Here is a 16547-nt window from a genome sequence, read left to right on the forward strand (position 1 = left end):
ACAGTAACAGTGTCTCGTTAAGTGCAGTCTTTTGTTTTTTTAATTATATGGAATATTCTGCCATCTAGTGATATTAAGAGCATATACAACAGTTCTGAGTATTCAGTTTAGTCGTCAGTTTTCATGTACTTTTTGTTCCTGTCCTTTTTCGGGTCTCTGTTTGGGAGATATGCTATGCTAAACCCCGTTCTTAACAGCAGGTGAATAAAAATATGCATTTTTTACTGGCAACCTAATCCTCCTCCGTGTCGTACAGGGGATATTGTCTTGTCATGATGTTTCACATATGACCTGTAGGTGGAACCAGACTGCCGCCGACTGTCAACGCTACCACAATACACCACCGAAGAAGAGGCAAACCTAGATAACTAATGCAGGGCAATGGGGTATGTATCTTGATATTATTAACCGGTTGTTTAAATATCAACTAATGCAATTGTATTAGCCTGTATGTAATTGAAATACATATTTTAATCGCTAAGCACGTTTCATGTTTTGTCATTTACTTCAGCTTTAGATACGCTTTCCGTGATAACTGCCGTCCGCCTACACAAAGCAGCATCTTCCACTGTTAGCCACTTAGCTCACAGCTAGCTGTCATTGTCACTGAAAACACAGATTTTTATTAAGGTGCACTTCTTTTTTTTCAACAGTCTAAAGTGAACACGGAGATGTCAAACGAATAAAATGTCTTTAGCCACAGTTAGCTTAACTCAGCGGGAACTGCCAGCAGTTGCCAAAAATAACGTGAATCTAATTAATATTTAAAACGTGGAAGAGTTACGTCCCCGAGAAAGACAGAGTGCTGTTACATCAGCCATTAGTAACGACGAGTTACAGACTCATTCACTGTCCTACATTTCACCCAGCTGCAAGACAGAGACCTCATTTTGTGTCACCCTGGGGCTCAAATCACTCCGTGGTGTCTCCAGTGAACACTTTGCTAGGAAGACAAGTGAGGAGGAGAGGTTTATTTTTAGGATTAATGTTGTCTTCAAACAAGGTGTTTATCAGAACGAAGGGTACACCTTCAGATCATCACTGATGTTAATATGAAATGTTTTTTTAATTTTGTTTCCAAATTGTGGTGCTGCATATGTTTGTAAAATTATTTCTGATCAGTACTCCACTGTCAAGTCTCTGACTTCAGGTTTTTTAAATCAGTTCATTTGAATTCATATAGTCTCTATATGAACTAGTGCACGTTGAATCTATCTATCTTATTCTCTTCTATTCTTATTAAATCAAAGAGTGAAATGTGAAAATAAGGAGTTTTACCAGCAGTAAGGCACTAGTAGTAGTACTTAGTGTACTGTAACACATCACTGAGGTACATATCTAGATGTATACTCAGATAGATATCTGTTGATCTAACTGAGTTTTTCATGTAATATAAAGAACTGTTCATTTTTAATTTGCTACTATATGCCTTCTTGTTCTGGGCATTGTTGATACATCCATCTTCAAAGATCTCAGCCAGGTAACTTGCTAGAAGAGACTCATGTATGATGAATGTCTCAGCTGTAGTATCTGATCTATCTGAAGCTTTAAAGCCTTACCCCCCTCCTCTTTTCCTCTCCTCTTTTCCTCTCCTTTTTTTTACAGTCTACCTGACTCTTTCTGACCTTCAATGCTGTTTGGCCCTCACAGCCATCCGTCAACATGCAAGGGTTCTACTCCAAGCTTGACTCATCCCCCTCCTCCTCCCCTTTATTGGGGGTGGGCCTTGGGAGAGAAGGTGCTCCTGTTCCTCTCAGTCTGGCTGTGGAGACGGAGAAAGCTCAGGCCCTTCTACAGACGTTCAGCTCCGCCTCTCTGCTGGCGTCAGCAGGACTTGGTATGTTCTGTGTGGTGGCAGACCACGCCCTTCAGCTGTCAGTCATTCAGCACCACCTTTGGCTGCGTGCTGCGTTGGACAACGCTACGCATGGGTTAATAGGGCTGTGGTCATGGGCAGTTGTTATTGGACTCAGGAAAAAGAGTGATCTGTATGAGGTGCTGCTGGCTGGTCTTCTGGCTTCAATCATAGACCTGGACCACTTCTATATGGCTGGATCCCTGTCACTCAAGGTAAGACCAACCTTACTGAAGGTTCCTCTGCATAACTGAGAGTGTCTAGTGTACACACAGGAAACAGACCAGTTACCTTAAGTGTATGCTCTTATTTGATTTCCAACTTTTTAAAGTCTAATGAAGATTAAAAATGACGGTACAAAGGAACATACTATAGAAGTATTATTACATGTCTAAATTATTTGCAGTGAACGATTAGAGTAGAAAAACAGTCAGGGTTTTAAACTGTCTGTTTTGTACTTGACTAAATTAGAAAATTCTGGTGTTTGTCTCCTACATTGTTTAAACATCATCCTTCAGCTGATTCAGGATTCTTGTGGGGGTAAAACAAAAGAGAGTGAGATAGTGTAGATGAATCATGGACTTTTTTTCCCCCAAGAAAGTAAGATACCAATCTGTAATACCTGTCTTAAGTGTTGAAGGAGGGACTCTTTGAAATATAACATTGCAGAGGCTTGTCTGCACTCTATTCAGAAAGAAGGGTTTCTTCTGCAAGATCCGAGACTTGACCTTCACCAATCCCAAAAAGGTTGAAGTACCACTATGTCTAACACTCCATCCTATGAACTATTAAGGGAAAGTCAACAAAAGTGAACAGGCTGTAATCCCAGCTTGATTGATGGCCATTCTGCTTCTATTCTGTATATATTTGTGTTAAACAATACTCCAGAACTCCTGCTGGACTTCACATCCCTGATTGAAAGACTTCCTCAAAGACAAGATGGGGAACATAACCAGCTGTTCTCTCCTGCTGGAGTTCTGGAGTATTCAGATGCTGATCTGAAATGACCTCGAGATACTGGTTTATGTAAACTCGTCTCCATCCCATAATATCCTGTCCTGCTTTCCTTTTAGGCTGCTGTGTCGCTCCCCCAGCGTCCTCCTCTCCACTGCTCCTCTCTCATTCCCGTGCTCTGTCTCTCCCTCCGTTTCCTCATGTGGATCGGGCGCCTCAAAGATGCTTGGTGCTCGCTGCCCTGGATGCTTTTCATTTCCATGGTAACACACCATGTTCGGGATGCAGTGCGCCACGGCTTATGGGTGTGCCCGTTTGGCAACACGGCGCCGCTCCCTTATTGGCTGTACGTGAGCACCACAGCGACACTTCCTCACCTATGCTCAGTGCTCATGTATCTGACAGGAACCAGGGATGTGATCTCCACCAAACACGGGGTGGCCATCGATGTTTAGATGTCACTAAGTTACCAGCACCGCCTGATCTGAAACGGATCATCTATGGAGAGAAAACAATGTCTTTGTTTTGTGAAAAACTTTTCAAGACAACATTTGAAGGCTTAGAAAGCGGTCATACGACACTAAAGTGTACAAAGTTAAATGTGGGTTTCAATTTATGGAGAAATCTGTGAAACAAAAAGAATACTGGATTCAGAAGAGGAACATTCCAGTCTGAGTGCCAATCATGGACATTTTCTGATATTATACAAAAGAGTCATTTTCAGCTATCTGGGAGGTGATTCTTATCTCTTCTGTCTGTTAAATGAGTGATCCTTTTAAATATCAGACATGTTGCAAAAGCTTGTTATTCCTCCCTGAACCATCTCCACACATCCCCATCCCGAGAACACTCAAGGAAAAGTCAACCAAAGGTCAACAGGCTGCATGGCACTGGCGTATAGGTGCCCTTTCACTCTCAGTGTGTACAGCAGTGTGTTACCACTTTAATTTACACATGCATTTCAATGTTTTATCAGCCATGGTGGTGACATTTAAAATATTGTATCTTTAGAGTGAGCTTAAAATCACGACCACATTCCAGTAACTGATCAACTTGTAATCACTCAGAAAAAGAAATGGATTCTTAATATCCAGCCATCAGCTCTTTGCCACTTTAGCAGACTCTTATTTTACTGCTTCAATTAGCCTTCTTCTCCAGTCACCATAAATTTCCCATAGAAGCCTCGTACTTGTTATACCGGCCTCTGTACTGTGTGCAAGAATCATCATCTGGGAAAGTGAGAGGTGTTCCACTTTGAAGAGAAACTTTTCTGAAGTAAAATTTATATTGCTGGCTTCCTACTGTTGTGCAAATGGACATAGCACTGCTTTTATTGTTTCAGTTTTGAACAGGAAGGTTCACTCAGAGTGTGACATGTACATCTTACGTTTGATTTTTACAGCAAAAGAAGCGAATGAAAGGATTTTGTATTTTTATCAGTTCAAAGGGCCACCGGTGTGACTTTCATTTAATACACCAAACATAGGAAATATAAGGGAACTTGAGAAATGCTGGATATTTATTTTAGAAAACTAGTTAAATAGTGTTTCCAGTAATATCTTCTTATCACTTGTTGATACTAACAGATGTATACAATAATTAAAAAAATTGAATTGCTGCATTAACTTGCTGTATATTGTTCACTGCAGTTTCTTTTGCTTCTGTAAATGACTGATACTGTCCAGTTTATATGCTTACATTCTCAGTTGGCTTTCTTGTCAACAACGACTATTTATTTCTAGTTATTTATTCTTCATGAATATTGTCATCCAGTGAAACACTGACAGACCATTTTGCGATAGGAAAGAGGAAGCCCTCACACTGTTAATAGACGTAGACAGAACACACACATGAAGTCCTCAGCAGTATTTCTACTAGATTTGAAATGATACATTACATGTTGTCATAGAGTGGGTAGTTGATTTAATATGTTTGGTGTTTGGATGTAAGTGTCATGCTCTGGGTTTCAATGGGATTGTGGGCTCCACAAAAGGATTAGAATTATCAAATGTTCTTGAACTGGGTCACATTTATAATCACTGTATTACAAAAGGTCGACAACAACAACAATTGTTGTTTTTTTATCGGTGTCATAGCTGGTGATTAAGGTTGTAGTGCTATATGCTGTCCGCTAGGTTGCAGCAGTGAGCTGCAGTGATTCACTATATTTGGTTGTAATTGGCCCCAAAGGTTCTATATTACAAAACATGTGGTAAGACATGATTCCAGGTACATCTGATTTAATTTATGTATCACAAGTTGTTTGGTCTGCTGCTATTGCTTTATCATTCTTCTATGTGTCAGTTATTTAAAATATATTTATCTTTTATCTATTGGAAAAAGGGAAGAATGGATTGGGAACAGTTTTTTTGTAGAACACTTTACACCTTTTGCACTGGAATTACATTTTTGAATGAAAAGGAAACATGTGAGCTGTCCCGTTGTAGTGGCCCTTTTCACTAAAACATCTCTGCTACTGCTGCTTACATAAACAATGTGACCTTTAGTTGTGCAATATTTTGTTGGATTTTACACATTTTGTTTTTTTTTACATTAAGTTATGTTTACATGTATATTTTTAATTCAATAGTAATTAAGTATCGACATGATCTAATGTAGTGTTCTTTTTATCTCAATAAAATTCATTGTGTGTATATATATATATATTGTGTTTGAGCATCAATATGCCCATGTTCATCCCGATTAGAGTGTACTGAATTACCCAGGTATAATATATTTAAATACAGATTAAATATTGGGGGAAGAAAGAGTTGCATGTGGTTGGCTGCAATGTGTAAATAGTAAATACTGCATTTTACTGCTCATGGGGCGGCAGTATGAAGGGACCTGGGTTGGAAACCGGAAGGTCGCTGGTTGAAATCCCTGTGCGGATCAAATCTGATAATTGGTCTATAGTATCTGGAGAGGTGCCAGTTCACTTCCTGAGCACTGCCAATGTACCCTTGAGCAAAGCGCCAACCCCCACAGCAGGGCTGCACTGTGGTGCTGGTTAGCCTCACAGCAAGACTGTCCCTGGTTCAAAATCTGTTTGGACAGTTTGTATGTTCACCTTGAGTATAGATCGATTCACTCCAAGTACTCCAGCTTCCTCCCCAAGTCCAAACACATACTTGGTAGGTTAATTGGTGACTATTGCTGAGCCTGAAAAAGACAACAGATGAACAGATGGATGATTTTGATAGGAAAGGAAAAGAAAAGAAACGGTTTGCTTGAATCAGAGTCAGTGTTTCCCCTACCGTTATATTAGGGGGGCTCCCCTGTAAACCTGGGGGAAACACTGAGAGTAGTCATTAGGCTGTGGGAAATAACATGAACAAATCACTTTTTTTAAAATCCATCATGCTTATAGGCCCAAAACACACCCTCCACTTTGTTTCCAGGATGCTGAGTGTATTCCTCACAACAACCCCACATCAGGAAATATGAAATTCACAGACAGATGAATGTTTCAGAAAACAAACAGTACCACATTTCCAGTAGAGCAAGAATACAAAGGAAATGTCATTCAAGGTGAATATCTTAAAAGAACCCATCAGAAAGACGACAATGCCAGCTATGATATAACAAGAAATAACTGAACTTTGTCACAATCAGAAAATGGAAACTTTGTTTAAGAGACTGGAACAGCAGTCATCGGTCTTGAAGGGAAAGGAGGTTGATTTTTGGAGGACCACAAACACAGAAAATACAAACATCCAGAGACAGAAAACACTGATCCCTTTCTCTGCTGACTCTTTTTCTTTCCAGAGTTACTGAAACTTTAATGCTCAACATTTTAAATGTTTTGAACACTAAACAGCTGGCATTAATCACCTTACTTAACAAAATACTAAATTGCCACAATCTTTTTTTCACCAAAAGACACAGAAAAGCCCCCCAGAAAAAAAAAAAAAAACATAAATGCAGTTTTAGGGGGAGCAGTGATATGGAGAAGATCGCTGTTTTAAAAAAATACAGAAAAACCCAGAGGCTACTTATGTGATAAAATAGTATTTATTTCACAGACAAATACAAGAACAGAAAGAAAAAAAATAACAGCTTATGGTGATATCTGTGGTACATACAAAGCAAAAAAAAAAAAGACAAAAAGACTATTTACAACTGAGAATGGATGCCTGAGTGTTATTTGAGTAATAATAACTGAAACCAACAGGCTCCACCTGCTATCACATACTGCAGAGGAACATTGAAAGATTGACACCACGAGAGTGAAACATCGAGGTGGTAAGAGATACATACACACAAAGAGAAAGAAAAGAGATCATCTTAAATATGGAGGACATGATGGAGAGGGTGAAGAAGGGTTTGTTTATAAAACTATCTTTCAATGTGTCTGTGAAAATGTAGTTATAAAACTACTTCCATCTGAGTGTATGTTTTATTTATCTGCTGTTCAGACCCGTTAAACCAACATTTACAAGAAACGTCAGGCAAAGCAATCTGAGATCTGTTCAGCTGTATTAAAGAGCATGTACAGGATGTTAAAATGAGGGAGTAAGTAACAGATTTTCTGTCCTAATTAAAGTAAATGAAACACTAAAAGTCCTAAAGAGCAAATGTATTTGTCCATCTCCAGACGGACAGAGAAGTGACAGACTTTGATGAAAATGATTGGCAATTTAAAACTTGGAGGAAAAAGAAAAACATGCTTACATTCATTAACTCCAAAGTGTATCCACTTCCTGAAAAAAAAATGTCAAATGTATCATAAAGAAGAGTAAAGTTAAGAAGACCATTTGCTGCATGTGTTGTTCCTAAGTTCAATGTTTCCACTTTTTGTAGCTCACTTCATCTGACATCTATCTACACACTATTTTTGTCTAACTTCTCCAAAACAGGACGTAAAAGTTCATCTCCACCAAATCAAATGTGAAAAATAAAGTGTTTTACTTTCTTTGTGTTATGTTGTGGAGGTTGAACAAAACAACCTATTTGTCATCCAAAGAAGAATCTGAAAAGAAAATCCGACTGGATGAAGATGATCTCAGTAAACACAATGTCCATACAGTAATGATACAGTAACACAGCTTCATATAACTGGGTGGAAAGACACACATACACAATGATGGGAAGGTTCTCCAGACATGGATTATCCTTTCTCTGAATATTTCTATGCCATTGGGTCCGAATAGATTTATTGTAGGAAAAACTGAAATGTTTCTCAATTGACTTATTATGTTATGTTCATTGGATTGGAGAATTTACCTTTTATCATAAAATAAGTGCTAATTTGTTCATTCCAATTGAACACAAAACAGATAGTTAATCCATGTCTGTAAAATCCAAACCAAATAATATATATTTTATTTCTACATATAAACATCACATTTAATAATGTACATGAAATGTATCTTTCTCAAAGTGTGATACACAATTATAAACAAAAAAAAGAAGCTTCAACTGGATCCATGCATAACATGTGGAGCTAGCTCAGGAGAACATACACCGGTCAAACTGCACCTTGTGTTTCATTGTCATTGGTCAATCAATAAATCAATTGGTTAATAACTACACAGCTTTGAAACAACACCAGATGAACCACCAGACCAGCAGAAAGAAAGAAAGAAATAGACACACTCAAGCTGTAGAGTGTTTTATCAGCTGGATAGTTAGCCAGGACCCGCGTTTACAAGTTACTGATGTAAAAAGCTTGAATAAACCAGAGTAACTGGAATAGGGGTTTGTGGGGCTTTTCATTGGTTAGCACAGGCCACCGGATATCATTCATCTTCATGAGACAGTGTGACAGGAGACATGAGTACAGTGAGCGAGGGTCACTCTTGTCAATTAATTGTGTTTGTGCTAGGAATGCACAATGTGAATTGTATTGAGCTGATACTGATCATTTCCTGCTCCTGATAAGATTACCTCTTTTTACCTTTTGACTTTTTATCAGAAAAATCTTTTTTCTGTGTTGTAATAAAGTTTTCTAAAATTGGCAAACTTAAATGTTGGGTTTATTAGACACACCAAAGATTAACTCCACCATCTGATCCTACAAGTCGATTGATAACATTTTATTATAATTGAATACAGTGGTGTAGTAGTGACTGGAGAAGTGGGTATACTATGTTTCTTTTAAGTGGCTCGTCCACCAAATGGCCTCTGTTAAAAACAGTGACTTTTAAGACTGCCTTTGCATATTCAGTTAGTGCGTACTAGTCAATTAGAGACAGAGTAGGGAGGGTCATCCCTTCAAAATCCTAGAAAAAGAATTGCAGCATACAACAAAATGTTGTCAATAAACCAAAAGTGTGAATCAGAGTAGATTAAGAGGTGTGTATACTCTATGGAGACTGAAAACTAACTGGGTATACTCTGTATACCTGCGTATATACCCTGCACTACACCACTTATTGAATACATGTTTATCATTTGTCATGAAGGTGACAAATATTTGTAGTTTACAGCTCCTCAGGTGAAAAAGCTGTTTCTTTCTCCTTGGCTTCGTCAGAGAAACTCGGTTATATAAACAGGCCATCTAAACAATTTTGAGAATTTGTGAGGAAATGACATCATGCCTAAAAATAATCAACAGATATGTTAACGCTGGTAATGACTAGTAGAGTTAATCCTGCAATGGACACCGTTTTTAATTTAAAGTTCTTATTATAACATACTCCATATCAGAGGGGGTCGTCCAAAGTGATTAAAGTAAAACTTCTTTGGTGTCCTGATAGATGAGTATCAATGATTTGATATCCTCTTGGTGATTGAGTAACTAAATCTCATGATGCTGGTGGTTTGTGAAAGGCCAGTATCTCTCTTCTAATCACTCTTTTTTTGATTCTTTTCTGCCCATGTGTGTCTTTCACACATATTTTGGATTAGTGGCTGGATGGAGAGAATGAGAGGTATAAACAAGAAACAAAAGTACACCTGTACTAAAGACATTACACAACAAAACAAGCATATCATGCAACAAGAAATGACTTGATGTCTAGATAACCTAAACTGCCCACCTTTGACTTAATTTTCCATGTCCCCACCCTCAGGTCAGGGGTCCTCAACTGAGACAATAATGCCCTTTAGTTGCTGCTTTGGCATCAGATGCACACGAGACGTTGGCAGAAGTTATGTTTCCTTCACAGCATTGAGTCAGTCGGTCAGTCAATGGACGCACCATGTGTTACTTTCAGTGAATCTCAACAAAATAAAAGAACTAGTGTTTGAAGATACTCAAATTGTCCAAGAAACAAAAAAAAGTTCCCCTTTGCACCAACAAAAGCATATGTTCTCTTGTTTGGCAGTTGCACTTCCATGTTGCTTAAAGTTCAAATGAAAACAATCTCCTTTCTCTCAAAGACGAGTCAGTCTGTGTGAAGCAGCATCAAACATCCTGAACCACTGTCTCTCCATACTGTCCCCTTGAGTGAACAGCACTCAAGTTGCTAAAGTGAATTAAAAAAAAAAAAAACAGGATTGGACTGATTCACCACCCAATGGGCAGTTGGCTGATGCATTATGGGTAGTGTGGTTCAATACGACGTCTGAATATGTCCAGGGAAATCTACGCTTCTTCAACTTTTAATGGACTCGGTTACCTATCCTGACTCCACAAAGTCCCTTGTATAGGTTCCTCCCAGCTGTCGTAGATCCTGGATTGACTTCGACTGATGCATTCTGGTTAATGTAGTTGTATATGGACGGCCAGTTTATAACAGTGGTAAATCCAAAGAATGACTTGTGGGAGTAGCCCTACAACGGGCTGACGAGAAAACGTTGCTTCAAATTTACCTAAGACAAGAGAGGAGAGGAGAGGAGAGGAGAGGAGAGGAGAAGAGACGGGAGAAGAGAAGAGAAGAGAAGAGAGGAGAGGAGAGGAGGAAAGGAGAAGAGAAGAGAAGAGAAGAGAAGAGAGGAGAGGAGAATAGAGGAGAGGAGAAGAGAAGAAGAGAAGAGAAGAGAAGAGAGAAGAAGAGAGGAGAAGAGAAGAGAAGAGAAGAGAAGAGAAGAGAAGAGAAGAGAGGAGAGGAGAGGAGAGGAGAGGAGAGGAGAGGAGAGGAGAGGAGAGGAGAGGAGAGAAGAGAGGAGAGGAGAGGAGAGAAGAGGAGAAAAGAAAAAAATCAACAGGTAGGATAGGTTAGATTGGAAAAGAGAGAGCATGAGGGAGAGTAAAGTGGAGGAGAAAAGAGAAAAAAATAACTTTAAAAAGCATGTATAAATCAATGTAATTAAGCACTGCCTTGAAAGCAAGGCTTTAAATACCAGAGTTGAATGACAAATATGCAGGCATACTTACTGAGTTATAATCTGTGTGTGTGTGTGTGTGTGTGTGTGTGTGTGTGTGTGTGTGTGTGTGTGTGTGTGTGTGTGTGTGTGTGTGTGTGTGTGTGTGTAAGGCTTTTAATCACAGCTTTGGCTGACTATCTGAAGGCTTGTCTGAATGTTGTTTAAAGCAGCTCTTTGAACCATCTTCGTTCTAACTAAAGCAGAGCTTTTCTTCTTTCTGGCTTGACTCCCATCTGGGGACTTTTTTGAGGTCGTTTTATAAATCTGAAAATAAGTGACACCTAATTAGGATTTTAATTAGCTTCCCCACAGAGTCTGTTTACCGTCCAGAGGTGGAAAACTATCTGCCAAATTTGAACCACAAACATAAACAACCATGTGTGGCCTACAATGAGATCTCTGCACATTCACAACATGTGCAACAAGACTGATGTAAGAATGAATGTAAGTCTGCTTTAAACAAATCAGAACAAACAAATAATTACATTATATATAACATTAAGATATAACATGTATGTGTGCATCTCACTTTAAATTGGCATGGACTTCATCTTGACCATTGAGGTAAGTTCCTGTTTGGTCACATGATCGCGCCGCCTTTGCCTCACCCTGAAAATCCAGAAAATAAGTAAACACACACATATACACACACACACACACACACAAAAAAGGAGAATACCAGGCTTTTGCAAAAGATAAATAAAACAAAGAGAGACATTACACACAGCTGTGGCCTGGGGATGTGGGAAATGTGTGTGTTCAAGTGTGTGTCTTACCACACGACAAAGATGAGGGAAAGGACGGTGGTGAGGATGACCACGGAGAACAAAACCAGTAGAATCACCAAACCCAAATTACCTTCATCCTCAAATTCAGGATCTGGACGTAAAAAGAGAGGAAGAAAACAACAGGGTGGTCAACAAAACCAACATGGTGGGAGAAACAGAGAGCAGGAATAGAAATGAGATACAGGATAGATTAATGTAGTAAAACAACGAGATAAAAAAATAAAAAATATATTAAAGCAGGAAAATGGACTAGTGAATTAAACAGAGCACACATGTCTATGTTGTTATTTTGTCATGATACATAAACGAAGGCAAAAGCCGTGAAAATGTGTGTTTCATAATTTTTTTCAAACTTGTTTCATCTTTAGTGTTTGCGTGTGTTTCTCAGAACTAAAATGTGTTTGTTCCCTGGTTTAATTACTCTCTGGTGGGGAGTTAATTTTATATCTGCCATTAAAGCTTTCACACAAACATGCATTTATCATACCAAGGGGACTACATACACATCTCTTTCACACACAAAAACAACAACAAATATGGTTTAGAAGTGTGAAACAAAGCAACAAAGTCAAGCAAAGACAACCCACTCAATAACAATAAAATGTGCAAAAAAATGCTTAGTAATCAAATTATTTAAAACATGATTTATGAGCACATCTGCAAATAACAGGACACACACATACATACACACGCACACACACAGGAAAAAAACAAACAAACATCTGGTTCACATCAGAGCATCTAAAAGAAATGTGACAGTGTCGATCAAAGCGACTTTCAGCCTTTACCGCCAAAAGAGTGTGTTATCTTCTTGTGTTTACTATATATTGTTGTGTGTGTGTGTGTGTGTGTGTAGACAAGTGTATACTTGTCTTAGCTTCATTTTTTTTTATTTTTTTTTATCTGTAAACATGTGAGCTTTTCCTCTAGGCACATGCTGCAGAAGACATTGAACCCTGCAGGTATAATTGACTGCAGTTACATGTTATTTGCTGATGAAGCCAGGCACTCGGTACCTGTCCTCATCTATGTGAGTATAATAACCTGTATAATAAATGCCTTTTAGCCACACTAATGACTCACATGGCCTCTGGTTGCTGCTAAAAAATATGCTCATCCTGACGTCTGATTATCTATAATTCACTCACTTCACCTTTCCAGGCAAAAAAAACAAAAACAAAAGAGACTGTGCGCACAGATACTGGTGCATTGTAAACAAGCATGTACCTGCCTTTCTAAAAACAGATCCAAGCTGAGGTCATCCTAAGGCTGTTTAATGGTTTGCCTCCATATTAGACAATGGATGTTTTTGTGACGCAATAATAGCTATGTAGACACTACATGTAGATAAAGAAGTGATGATGAAAGCAGTGGAGTATTTGTACTCAGCATAATGACTCTATAGAAGCAGATTTGATAGAAAGTTGCAGCAACATCTGGAAGTAGCAGAAATACTCATAAACAGCCTAGAATAATAAAAATTATAGTAGTGTTTAGCCTCAACATGAAAATACTGTTGCTTGTATGAGTAACTATGCACTCCTCATTTGAGTTGACACTTATATTATTATAGTTATATTTTCTTACTGTGTGACTTTGCAGTCGAGGTTTCAGGTTTTATGATGAAGGGGATGATATCTTCTTCATCAGGATTAGGGGTGGTGTAAACTGTAATACAAACACACATTACAGACTTCAGACACTTGTTCAAATAAGTGATAATCAATATACACAGATATAAGTTTATTGTTAAATGCTTGATATAAGTATTCTCTATACTGTTATGCTGTATACTGCTGCATCAGCCCAGGGGAAGTAATGCTCATTTATTTTAGCTGATTGTCAAATTGAATGTTACTTTTATTATGAAGACTCAACTTTTACTCATAATACATTGAGAAGTCCTCATCATCAATCTGTATTTATTTGTATAGCACCAATCCATTACAAATTTCATGTCAAGACACTTTACAAACTCTTTGCATACTCTACATGCTTTTTTTTATAATCAAACAATGTGCATAATATATTCTCAACTATTCCTTGGTATATAAAACATTTGTAAAGAATAATAAAATGGATTGAATTAAGTATCTGCTCTCTGTTAATTTATACATGTGTTGTTTAGAATGTGCTCCAAATAGACTTTGTTGATCATCTGCAGAACAAGGATTTTGGGAGTGTTGTCTCTGACCTTCCCAAGGTTTGCAGAGGAACAGGGGAGACCATTCGCTCCACTGGCTCTCAAGGTTCACTTCATCGTGGGCTCGGACCTGGACTTGGTGGAGGTGGCCAGCCAGGGCGTCAAATATTGTGGCTGGACTCTCTAAAGAGAAAATCTGATTGGCAGGAAATAAACAGGATGAGGAATGAAAGCATTAGAAAGTAACAAGGAGAAAGATCATGGTGGCATCATAGAAATAAATAAATAAAGCTCCAGTTAGGAAACAGCTCAGTGTAACTGCAATGTCATCAAATTTGAGGTATTGACTTCAAAAGTGTGATCTGATTGATGGACGAGATAAAACCTGGGCAAACCGGAGGAAGCTTCAGGTGAAATGTGTTTTTCGCTCTCAGTAAAGTGACAGTAAAGTCTTTTTCATTGTGCCACAGTTTATTTACATTTTCATTTAAAAACAAGATAAGAGTCGAAAATGAAATGGAAACTGTTTAATATCCAACTTTTTGTTGTGTTTAAATTCCTCGTTGGGTATTTGATCTGAATCTTTAGATGACCCCCCCCCCCCCCATCTTACAACATCTATTCCTCATAACTTAAAGGCAGGGTTGGTAATTTTCAAAAACTAGCATGATTTTGAAAGTACTATTCCCTCAGTGCTTTGCTACACCCACCCCATCTCATGGGGTCTCTTACAACATGTAGAAACTACATTGTCTCATGTCTCATTCAGCGGTAAGTAAACTCACAGTATAAACTCCTAAAGTCATCAGTGATGCGCTTTGAGGGTGGACTAGAGCACGCATGGGGTAGAGAGCGAGCAGGGAGACAGGGAGGCCTGATTTGTCAGTTTCTCTGGGCAGACATTGGTCAAAGTTTTTAAATGCTTACAACTGCTACAGATGACGGATTTTCTTAATTCCTTTCTCAGAGCATGTGAATTATTAATGTTTGTCAGGACCTAAAGACAATTTCAACCCAAATCTTACAAAATGTATCTGGAGAAATTTACCAACCCTGCCTTTAGTTAATAAAAAACAACGCTTAGAACAAGTTCAAATGTCTTGCAGTAACAGTGTTTTGGCTCGAAAAGAAATCTGTTGACTTGATCAACTTACAGCAGAAAATATAAATAAACCTATTTAACACAACAGAATATATAGTTATGGACTTCACAGTCTTTAAGAGGCATGATCTCTAGTTGACTTAAATATCCTTCTATACTAGAAGTATAGTTTTATATTAAAACAAATAATCTTCTCCCCAACCTGTCATTTTCAGAAATATTTTTTGTGAATGAATATAACTACAAATAAAAAGTGTACCTCGGTTGTTAATGTTTGTTTCCAATCATAGTAAAGTAAATCCCAAATACCCAAATCAGTCTAACAAGTTACTTGAAACAAAGTTTTGTGACTAACCTCAGACCAGTATATAGATCCATGTGGCCTGTATCTGACATGAAACAGAAGGGGGAAAGCAACATGGAGCGGCCAGGAAGAGGGAAAGCTCCATGAGACGACGAGCCTCTTCGGATAACCTTCCAGCTCCTTCACCAACAAGGACTCTGGAGGTTCTGGTTTCACTGCAAACAATGAAAGACAGAAAGTGTGACTTACAGTAGTTACGATGTTTTAGACTATTCCATATAAAGACTGTTACTAAACCAGTGGTTCTCAACGAGTGGGTAGTTTTAAAGATGTTACTTTTCTTCTGTTTCTTTGTTTTGTCTGAGGTCCAAACTGCACCATTCTTCATTTAAATCTTAATTGGCTTAAAAATATCAGAAATTCAGGTCTCAAAATGTATTTAGGTGTTGGAAGTAAACACTCTATAATAATTAGGAATAATTGGATGAAGCATTTACCTGAATAAAAATGTTCAACTCTTTTCTAGTAGAAGCACAATTCTTCACTATAACAGATACAACTTCAATGTCTTCTACTACGTCACCTGCCTCTTAATAGACCACATCCATTACTTCTCTGAAGTTGTCCTTCAGAGTCTGATCTCTTGAGTTATGCTTTTAAACCACAGTGACAAAAGTAAAGAGAGGTTGAGAATATGGTGAGGAAAATCTAACAGGCACAGCAGCCGCAATGAAGACTCGAGGACGCTTTTAGCGGCGCTGAGCCACAAAACATGATTGAGACAGAGGAGCAGCATGAGGAGATAATTGAGGTTATTTTATGCAGAGCAAAGAGAGAAGGTCACAGCAGTAGTCAGGAAAAATGATGCGTGTCACCAGAAGTCTTGACATTTAGTATGGGTTTGTGTGTGTTGAGCTGGTGTATTAATATACTGCTGCATCTATATTGCAGATGTTTGCTTTTTCGTAACAGCTTCTTTTTTTTTTAGCTTCTAGTTATTTGTGAGCATCAGGGGATGTGCCAATCAAAGCTTGTGTAGTTAATATTTATCATTCTAACAAATGGGAAATATCGGAAAATGTGCAATATTTGAGAATAGAGAAAACAAGCTTATCTGATTATTGGTTTTAGGAAACAGAAGGTGATTT

The 16547-nt window shown here is 38.2% G+C and overlaps 2 protein-coding genes across 2 annotated transcripts in view; one reads left to right on the forward strand and one right to left on the reverse strand.

Moving 5' to 3' along the window:
* Positions 1 to 249: 249 nt before the first annotated feature.
* On the forward strand, positions 250 to 5473 carry tmem267 (transmembrane protein 267). The gene is made up of 3 exons (XM_020630604.2): positions 250 to 386; positions 1606 to 2070; positions 2929 to 5473. The coding sequence occupies exons 2-3, from the start codon at positions 1663 to 1665 to the stop codon at positions 3262 to 3264; spliced, it is 744 nt and encodes a 247-aa protein (XP_020486260.1). The 5' UTR covers positions 250 to 386; positions 1606 to 1662; the 3' UTR covers positions 3265 to 5473.
* Positions 5474 to 6804: 1331 nt separating this feature from the next.
* The window catches only part of il11ra (interleukin 11 receptor subunit alpha), a 61024-nt gene continuing 51281 nt past the window's right edge, over positions 6805 to 16547 (reverse strand). Inside the window, exons 7-12 of the mRNA XM_020630582.3 lie at positions 15451 to 15614; positions 14045 to 14189; positions 13438 to 13518; positions 11839 to 11941; positions 11592 to 11671; positions 6805 to 10567 (exon numbers count right to left, since the gene is read on the reverse strand). Coding sequence (XP_020486238.1) covers positions 11593 to 11671; positions 11839 to 11941; positions 13438 to 13518; positions 14045 to 14189; positions 15451 to 15614 — 572 coding nt within the window. The 3' untranslated portion in view covers positions 6805 to 10567; position 11592. The remainder of the gene's footprint in view (positions 10568 to 11591; positions 11672 to 11838; positions 11942 to 13437; positions 13519 to 14044; positions 14190 to 15450; positions 15615 to 16547) is intronic.

This window comes from Labrus bergylta, chromosome 17 (genome assembly GCF_963930695.1).
Source record: "Labrus bergylta chromosome 17, fLabBer1.1, whole genome shotgun sequence".
Taxonomy (NCBI): domain Eukaryota; kingdom Metazoa; phylum Chordata; class Actinopteri; order Labriformes; family Labridae; genus Labrus; species Labrus bergylta.

Coding starts and splice junctions, on each gene's coding strand:
- tmem267 (XM_020630604.2), top strand. CDS start 1,663: ATGCAAGGGTTCTACTCCAAGCTTGACTCATCCCCCTCCTCCTCCCCT. Junction 2,071..2,928: donor CTGGATCCCTGTCACTCAAG/GTAAGACCAACC, acceptor CTTTCCTTTTAG/GCTGCTGTGTCGCTCCCCCA.